Source organism: Populus alba, chromosome 16, assembly GCF_005239225.2.
Source record: "Populus alba chromosome 16, ASM523922v2, whole genome shotgun sequence".
Classification (NCBI taxonomy): Eukaryota; Viridiplantae; Streptophyta; class Magnoliopsida; order Malpighiales; family Salicaceae; genus Populus; species Populus alba.
This window is the reverse complement of record NC_133299.1, coordinates 15004970-15014750: the sequence shown is the minus strand read 5'-3', so window position 1 is coordinate 15014750 and position 9781 is coordinate 15004970. Positions and strand designations below refer to the sequence as shown.

Genomic DNA, 9781 nt, shown 5'->3' with positions numbered 1-9781 from the left:
AATTCAGAGCATACACCACCGAAGAAGGACTTAGAATCGCCGGCGACTGACAATACCGCACCGGCGGCGGAGACAGGAACTGGGCTTGGTGTGGCGCCGATTACAAGGAGATGGAGAAGAGAGGACATGTTAAAGAGAGGGTCATTAGCATTGAGAGGATTGGCTTTTTTATTTTCTTTGCTTGCCTTTATCATCATGGCCAGTAACAAACATGGAGATTGGAAAGATTTTGATAAATATGAAGAGTACAGGTAATTAACAATGGAACTGGAATTGGGGTTTTAATTTGGGAGTCATTTAATATTTTTTATTGATTTTATTGTGATGAATTATAGGTATTTGCTGGCAATAGCAATACTTTCGACTTTTTATACGGCCGGGCAAGTGTTAAGACATGTTCAAGAGCTTTCGACGGGGAAACAAATGTTAGAAAAGAGGACTTCTGCCATGGTTTGATTTCTTTGGGATCAGGTTTTGACTCTCTAAGTCCTTTTTTGTTGCAATACATTTCTGTGATTTTTTAGTTTCTAAGAAATGGTTAAAGTATTGAATTTGATCTTTGATTTGGACTTTAATGGGTTTAATTTGATTGATGGTTAAGATTTGTTGAATTTTCTGAAGTAGGGCAGACATACCCCAAGTTCCATTCTACCAGTCTCCTTGACAGCCAATGTTTCTGTATCTAGGCCTTGTGACCGGGGGTGTTTTGCATGTATTCATAAATATTCAATTATTAAGAATACATTTTTTTTTCTTTGAAGCTGACAACAATGTTTAACCAAAACTCGAGGAAATTAGAGGAAATTTGTCATTAACTACTATTTTCTAACAAAGCTCTGCAGTCAAACCAAGGAAGGATTTTCCATATGTTTGTCGACGTTTAGTTTATCGCAGTTGTCTTATTACCTAGATTTTTCTACATCTAGAACATTATTTGTAATGTATGGATTAATTTGTTTCTTATATCCAACTTTGAAATTATAGATGCATTTGCAAGTCCTCAACTCTTTCTGCAGCAAGTGGTAACACCTGATGGACAGGGATGATTTTGTTGAGAGAACATTAGTGTCACTTTTCATTGATTTTCATTACACTATCAAATTATTTGATTATAACTTTGGAGAAGTTTCCAATCTGAATTGTATCAAACCCTCCAGTTATTCATCTGTTATAGATCGATCCCTGCCCTTTTTTAAGCCCTTTTGCACCTCCTTCAAAGATATTCATTGGTGTGCCCATGGATGGAGGGACCAACATTCGACCCGGTAAGATCTAATTATTGGTTGTGTAGAGGAGGCTCTATTTCATCTGACAGGGGAGAAACTTCTCAATCTGTTGTATCCTGAACTGGAAACTGCAACTCCATGTAGTTTAACCTACTTTGTATCCTGTCAATTAAGCTAGGTGATAAAACATCACTCTACTGCCACCAATAAGGGGAACTTGATTCCTTTGACCCAACAAGTCGGTGAATCTGAGAGCATAACCTAGCTAGTAGGTTTGGTGTAGACCTTTTCTTTTGGCAACTGGCTTTGATTTGTTGGTGCATTTTGTGTGAAGGTTTTAGATTGATACAACTTTCCTTTCCTTGTTCCTGAATTTGCAGATTGTGGCCTACCTGTTGGTATCTTCAGCTTCTACAGCAGTTCCCTTGACAAACAGGATGAGAGAAGGAGCGGATAACATATTTACTGATTCCTCAGCAGCAGCCATTAGCATGGGGTTCTTCGCGTTCATATCATTGGCATTATCAGCTCTTATTTCAGGATATAAACTATCAACTCAATCTTACATTTAAATTTCTGTCTTTCGGTGAGTCTAAGTAGTTGCTGTCTTGTAACCAAACGGGACATTAAAATGGTTGGTTAGGATATGGACCTACACGACAATTGGGGTGACTTTGGTTCATCAACAACTGCGTGGAGCCACTCTCCTAGCACGACGCCCTTGCTCTCGGGTTATGAGCAGCACAACAGTGACTCTACTTCTGGTCTGTGATTCTTTGTATCTGTTGATTGTTTCATCTGTCATCTACTTAATTTACTGTAAACAAATTTCCGTGTTGAATAGAAAGCCCTTGCTTTGACTGTAATTTGGCATTGAATTGTATTCAAAACGAGAGAGGAATCTGTCAAATTTTCCTTAGTACGTATTATTTTTGGATCAGCGTTCATGGTTCTGTTCTGGCATAGATGTATAAAGAAAATGGCATTTCTTGTTTTCAAGTCCTTCTCCCATCATTACCAAATGAAAAATTACTGATTAATTATCACAGGAACAATTCCACAATATTAATTATCACGGGAACAATTCCACAATTATAGCAAGTGAAGAAAGAATTGGACCAAAGATTTACAGGGCTTCGGAGAAGAAAAGGGGGGAGAGGATAATGCAGTAGCAAAGAAACTTCCAAAGTCTTATTCAGTCCATTGGTCAAATATGACTGCATACAAAAAATTAACATTTCGCTTTCTTCTAAGTAACCTTAAACATTGATTCATGGAGGCCTTGTCTCTTGAGTTTCAAATGGCCCCAAAAACAAATTAAAAAATTGCACCAGATGTATAACAATATACAACAACACAGACATATCTAATTGAAAATGTTTTTTCTGATCCTATCTTTTTCCAAGTGTTAAGTGATTTTTAGTTAAGGAAGGGATCAAAAAATGAGTCATTCTTTGGCTCTTCCTTGGCTCTAGGGAAGACACCCTCGGAGTATTGTGTTTGGTTCATGTAGGTGCCATTCTGCTTTCCAAAACTTGAGTATTCAAAACTCCCTTGACTCTGTAACATTTCGAGGGTAAATGGTGCATGACTTCCTGATGCTGGTAATGATCTTGTGCCGTGAAGGGAGTTTGGATAACTTGTCTGGTTAGAATGATTGGCCATGACGGAAGGCCTTATAGGGATCGGTGCATTGGCAGTAATGTTAGTAATGGATGGAGCTTTGTTCATGTAGCCGCTGCCGCGGGCGGCTGGAACATCATGGTTGTGTTTTCCTTCATAAGTTGTAATCACAGCTCTCAAATCCTGTGATGCTCGCTCTACATGTTTCCTCACAGGACAACCAACAGATGTGCATTTGTAGTAGCTCCTGCAAATCACAAGATTGTGACTATTAAGAAACCAAGCGGATAACCACCTTCAATGACAACAATGATCCTTTTAGGCCAGAATTATGATGAATGGAAATCACTAATTACCTTGGATTCGGATTTCCCTTGACGACTTTCTGCCCATATTTTCGCCACCTATAGCCATCATCAAGTATGTCAATGTCACTTGTTGTTTGAACCACAATTCTAGGTTCTCTAACAGTCCTGCTCCCAGCACCTAAAATACTATCGTTTTCGTTCTGTCCTTGCCTGCAAAATCACAAAAGAACATGTTTAATTAAGCTCATGCAATTTCAGTACAAAAACATGGGTAAGGCCATGAGAGACGATCTTGTCTTGGCTTACCATCTTTTGGCATCGGGTTCATTTGCATTGTCCTCTTCTCCTGAATTCATTGATGAACTTTGGTCAAATTCATCCTCCCCAAGCGAAATCGAAGAGTCCTCCTGCATCATGCTAGACTCTACTGGTGCTACTGATTGATCAGAGATTTCTGAGCTGGCACCTCCAGAAGGCTGAACTAATTGAGAGGATGATCTTCTGCTGGATTGAAGCTTGGGATGGTTGTGACTTCCTTTATAAACTATTTCAGTAATCTGTCCATCCAAAGATCTCTCCACCTTTTTCTTTGTCGGGCAATTCGGATATGTGCACTTGTAATAACTCCTAGGATTCTCACTCCCTTTCACTTGCTTTTGTCCATATTTTCTCCAGTTGTATCCATCATCAGACTTTTTATTCTCTCTCATATAATGAGCTGATTGATTGTATTGGTTGAAACTTGGTTGAGCAGCAGTGTTAACACTTTTCATGTTAGCTTGGAGTGGCACCAACTCCGAGGAGAAACTCTGCTCTGGTGCAAATTCTGATTTTACTCCTGTTTTCTGATCTGATGAAAAGTCAGTTTGCTTTAATTGGTCAAAGTTCCATTCTTCTTGTTTCCTTTTCAGGGATTTCTCCTGTCAAGTGGAACCACAGCAGGTTATGGAAACAATTCTAGACTTGAACTAGACTACAATTTTCCCAGGATCCTAAAAAGCGATGTGAATTTTACAAAAACCAGTCCAGTTTTTCCATTTATTTGTTACAAAATCAGTATAGTTATCTCGAATTTTACAATTGCATCATAAATTATCAACTAAAATTAAAAGGGTCAAATGGTGAACAGTGACTTTTCAAAAGCTCCAAGCTCTTGACAATATAAAACTGTAGTAAAATGTTATGGAAAGAAAAGTACCACTGTAACACTGTTTGAAGAAGATTGAAAGAAGGACGATGAAATTGCAGGAGGCCTTGTCTGGGTTGGGAAAGAGAAATCACTGTAGTTTTTCTCTTCTCCACTAACACCTTGCTGATTGTCATTAGAATTACCCCTCCAGTTGAAGGTTTGACCAGCAAAAGCCCCAGTTGTAGGAGATGCAAGCCCCTGAAAAAACATGACACAAATAAGAAACTAAAAAAAAAACAAAAAAAGCAAACCCATTTATCACCATAAAAAACCATGTCCATACAAGCACGACTCAGTCCATGAACTTACATTGGAAGTAGGGAAAAGCACGGGTGAGTCCAAGAGCTCAGTTGGGCTTAAACCAGGAGGAATGGCAAAGTAAGAAGAAGGAGAAACCGGGGGAGGAGACAAGGGTTGAAATGACTTATAGTTTGGGATTTCAATACCAAATCTGTCACTCGTTCCATGGTCATAAAGTCCCCAGCTAAGGTTGTCCATGTCTTTGTTATTACCAGAAAGAAGATTAGTAAAAGAAGAAGGAGAGGAAGAAGAAGTCATGAACTGGGTCGAGAAAGAAAAGTTAGATGGAGAATTCATAGAATTTGATATGCTCGCAGAAGCCGAGGATGCCATGAAGTTTGAAAGTCTTAGAGAGGTTAATGAGTTTTGTAAGAGAATATATAAAGGGTTGGATGCTTATGTTTTTCGTGAGGTTTGAAGCACGGAGGTCTCTCTCTATGCTTCTTCTGAGAAGCTAAGCAAAGTTTGACTGTGGAAAATGTTTTTTGGTCAAAGCCACAAGCTTTGACTGGACTTGTCCCATTTCGAAAATGGCGGCTTAACAACTCAGCTTCATCAGTGATCAATCACTAGCCGAGGGGAGGCTCCATGGTTAGCCATCTGTCTTGCCTCTGATTTGCTCAATCTATAGCTCTATGATCCATGCTTTGGATGGTTTAGAAGGGAACCTTTTGCAGGAAATGTTTTTTTCTTGGTGCTATTCCAATTTGGAATTAACATAAATCTCCTGAATTTTATTTTATGACATTTCAGCAAGCTACAAATCTAAGGAGTGGGTATGATCAGGGTATGTGGGAATTGCAAGGTATGATTTGTCAAAAAAATAAATCTAGCAAAGTAATTCTCTTTCTTTTTATTTTTATTTTTATTTTTGTATTCTAACATTGAAACATTAATAACCTTAATTAAATAATATTTTTATTCGGTATTGATTTAATTTTAAATTTTAAATAACTAATTGATTAATTTTCATGATTTTAATAGTATTAATTTATAGAGCTTTACTGTATATGTAAATAAATAAGATGAAATGATGTTGAGTATTGATTTGGGAAAGAGATTTAAAACCTAATATTAGGATGAGTTGTCAAATATTAGGAACATATGGATCATGCTTCCATGTTTACTAATCCTTAGTATCATATATATATATATATATATATATATATATATATCGTGAAAAATCCACCAAGTTTATTTTAGAACAAAACTAACCCTCATAAGTAAACATGGCATTACCATATTTTCTTTTTAAATTACTATGAGTTAATATATAGACAATTAGAGAAAAACAAGTAAACTGTCATTATTCAGTATAATTTCAATTAATAAATCACCTAAATTTCAATTATTACAAACATTAATGATTTAATTATCTTAATTGTTAGTTATAATCTCGTAAAATGATATATAAAAAAACATAAAATCATGCTAAAATTTACTTTAAATTTGTTTAAAAATTATGTTAAGACTTGGAATCACGACTTAATTTCTCATTATCTCAAAAACTAGAACTAATTTCACTCAACACACTCAATTCTCAAGTCTAAAAACTCAATCTTGATTTAAAATTATAATATTTAATGATAGTTTTTTTAGTAATTAATAAATTTTATTGATCTAGCTAGTTATTGTGATTAAATTAATTTTTTTATATTTAATTTTTTCCCCTAACAATAATAATTTATTTGAAGCTTAATTTTCTTCATGCATGTCACGAATAAATTAATAGGATGGACTAAAGAACTCCAAAACTTTTTCCCCACGAAGAAAAGAACCTTCAAATAATAATTTACTCTCCAAAAGCCAGTGAAGCTGTGAGCTGGCCGATATTCACTGTTGAGGCATCAAGTCTGACCATTTCTCCTTTGACCTGCTGCGTGCATGGAATGGTATAATATAATACATTATAATTTAGTCCTTGTACTTAGAAACTATATATATTTAATCTCGATATTTTTATATTTGTTTATAATTGAGTCCTTTAGTGCTCCTTTTTTCCTTTTGCATCTTGAAAAACAGAGTAAATAAAAAAGAATAAGGTAAAATGAGGAGACTTGTCTACAAAAGGAGGGATTTTTGAGAGAGAGAAAAAAACTAAGTTAAAGACGATCAATATTAGTCAAGAGACTATCTAATTATTTCTGACACTGTGTAAGGCCAATTAATTATTTTTGAGAAACTAAGCTTTAATTAACTGACTTAAAAGTAGATAATGTTCCCCAATAAATTTATAGAAAATTTAAGCCTCTATAAATTTATTATAAATTTTTTCTGGTTATTTTTACATTTTAAAAATATTTTTCATATTTTTATTTTTTTATTTCAAATTAATAATTTTTTTAGTATTTTTAGTTTATTTTGATGTATTAATATCAAAAATAATTTTTAAAAATAAAAAAAATTATTTTAATATTTTTTTAAATAAAAAATATTTTAAAAAATAAAAACAACTACGTTTTCTAGATAAATCCACCAACACCAAAGCATGAAGGTTCCATGATGCGGTGGTGGCCAGCACCTGGGTTCGTCTCCCGGTGGACTTGATTGACATATTTGGAACCCTTTTTTCCTCCGTTTGCCAACCACCCATCCACCGATTACAGAATGGAACAGCCAGCCAGCCAGAGAATGGAGAGGCGACAACAATGGCCATGCACAGTGACCTCTCATATGGGAAGGTTACCATGCATGGCAGTTTTGTTGACTTTTCAAGCAGTATTGTTCCTCGGAGTGAAGCTCTGACTCGTTGAGTGGGGAGACCTGGTCATGTTTCCTGTGACAACACAGTAATATTTATCAAACAAACAAAAATAAATAAATACCAATCTGTGTTCATATCTAAGACGCAAATTGCACGCTAAATCTTAGCTAGCACCGAGCCCTTTCGTCATCATAGAAATTGACCCTTCGATGGCCCCTTCGATGGCCATGTGATATATTTTGTCGCAAAACAACCTTATTTAAGTGGTTCAAAACGATATAAAAGAAGATTTATTTTGCAGGCGTTTACATGTGATGTGAAAAATATAATGATAAGGTGATGAAAGAGGTAACGGCGGCAATGATGATAGTGGTGATAGTTAAAATTCTTACATGTTTTTTGTAAATGGATTATTGTCTGTAAAATATTTTTTATTAAATAAATTAAGTTTTAAAAATTAATTATAAAGATAAATAAATAAAAACATTTTTGTATGATATATTACAAACGCACTCTTGGTTTGAATTCAAGTTTCATCATCGATTTCTCAAAAAACAACATATTTGTATTATTGAACATATCTTATTTATAAAAATACTTTAAACTTCATGACATAAGTGCATTGCGTTTCTCTATATCCAAGGGCAGAGCTAGAATTATTTGATAAGAGGGACCAAAATAATATAAAAATATAATATATTTTTTTAATTTACTGTACATGAATTGTAAAAATAAAAAAAAATTGCATGATTTAGTTTTATTCAAAGAAGTAACTACAAACATATGACAATCTTTGTATAAGATAAGAGGTTTAAAACAATACCAAATTGAGTTAAAGCTTTTTATAATGTATTCATCACTTTGATTTTTGTTGGTCTTTGTACCTATCAAATATAAACATACAAAATATATAAGAAACATTAGCTAAAGCGATGCATTATTTATGTTTGATAAAACTTTGAAATAAAGTAAAAAAATAATAAAGAATGATTCTTACATATTTATTTTAATTGTGCTCATCGTTCTTTCATAGAGTAGAAATCACCGATTATCATATCACTTGTGAATCTTTCAGCAATTTCTTTTTCTATATAGACAATCAAATAATTTGCAAGAAAATCATCCTCCATCTGATTGCGAAGTCTTGTTTTAACAATCTTCATCGCTGAAAAAGCTCGTTCAGTAGTTGCTGTCGAAACAGGAAAAATCAAAATAAGCCGAATCAACCTGTTAACGAGTGGATAAATTGTTGATTTTTCTGTTTCAACCAATCCTTGACATAATTCAGCACTTAATGACATATTCTTTAACTTTGGATGATTGGGTATGTCGCACCCAAAAAAAAAATCAAATATTTCAATTTGCGGGTTCGACTGGCAAAATTTTTTATTATTTTTGGTTCTTTGGAGTCACCACCTAGTATTTTGGTCACTAGGAACCTAACTGGTCTCAGAGATCGGGTACGGAGACTGGTTGCGTAAATGGAAGGTATTAGCACCCTAAATACGCCCTACCTAAGGTAAGCTGCATTGTTTTATTGTCTGATAAAAAACTAAAGTGTTGTTGTGTTTTCCTAGTCGTTGATCTGTCTATGGTTCAAGAAAAATCCTCCTCAATAAGAAGGTCTTTTATCTTATCGGGTAAAAATCCTAACCGTTCTAACGTCCATACCAAAATTTTATTAATAATACTTAGGAATACGTTTTACGTATAAATTCGTAATCCCAAATACTAAAATAAAACAAAAAGATTTTTTAGAATTTTTGAAATATTGGCCTAGTTCTCATGGCTTGAATAAACTGGTTATTAAAGCCAAAATGAATGTTAATACATATATTGTTTTGAAAATTTTCTTTGTTGTGTGAAAATATGATGTTATAATATTTATGTATATATATTGGAGAGACTAGGCCGTATTTTAAAACAAAAACAATTTTTGGAAAATATTATTTTTTTTTATGCTTTGGCGAAAATCAGGTATTTTAATACTGAGCTTGTATCCTTACGGTATAAAAATACAACCCAATATTAATCCATTTTGATAAAAATATGCAGAAAAATCAACAACATTTTTAGGGACTTTTTAGAAATTTTTTGAAAGCAAAAACATTTTTTATTCTGAAAATCTTTGATGTTTTGACGAAAACCGGGTATTTTAATATTGGTTTTGTATCTTTACAGTATAAAAATACAAACCAGAATTAAAACATTTTTGACAAAAATATGCAGAAAAAATCAACAATATTTTTTTAGATTTTTTTTCGAAATATTTTTTTATATATATAAATACATTTTTTATATATATAGCATATATACACATATATAATAATAATAATAATAATAATAATAATTTAATTATAATATATTTATATATTAAAAGGGCTGGGCCGACCCAAACTAAAACTGGGCCGGACCCAGCCCAACATGTACT

At 33.7% G+C, this 9781-nt stretch overlaps 1 protein-coding gene and 1 long non-coding RNA gene across 2 annotated transcripts; one reads left to right on the top strand and one right to left on the bottom strand.

The window, feature by feature from the left end:
• The first annotated feature begins 1242 nt into the window (after window positions 1-1242).
• On the top strand, window positions 1243-2225 carry LOC118035917 (uncharacterized). The gene is made up of 2 exons (XR_004685280.2): window positions 1243-1494; window positions 1607-2225. It is a non-coding gene; the product is annotated as an uncharacterized lncRNA (long non-coding RNA).
• Window positions 2226-2500: 275 nt separating this feature from the next.
• Window positions 2501-5002, bottom strand: LOC118035915 (probable WRKY transcription factor 33). Its single transcript, XM_035041586.2, has 5 exons — window positions 4656-5002; window positions 4356-4544; window positions 3464-4077; window positions 3206-3367; window positions 2501-3096 (listed from the first exon to the last, which is right to left on the bottom strand). Exons 1-5 carry the CDS (start codon window positions 4977-4979, stop codon window positions 2646-2648), a joined length of 1740 nt encoding a protein of 579 aa, XP_034897477.1. The 5' UTR covers window positions 4980-5002; the 3' UTR covers window positions 2501-2645.
• Between the last annotated feature and the right edge of the window lie 4779 nt (window positions 5003-9781).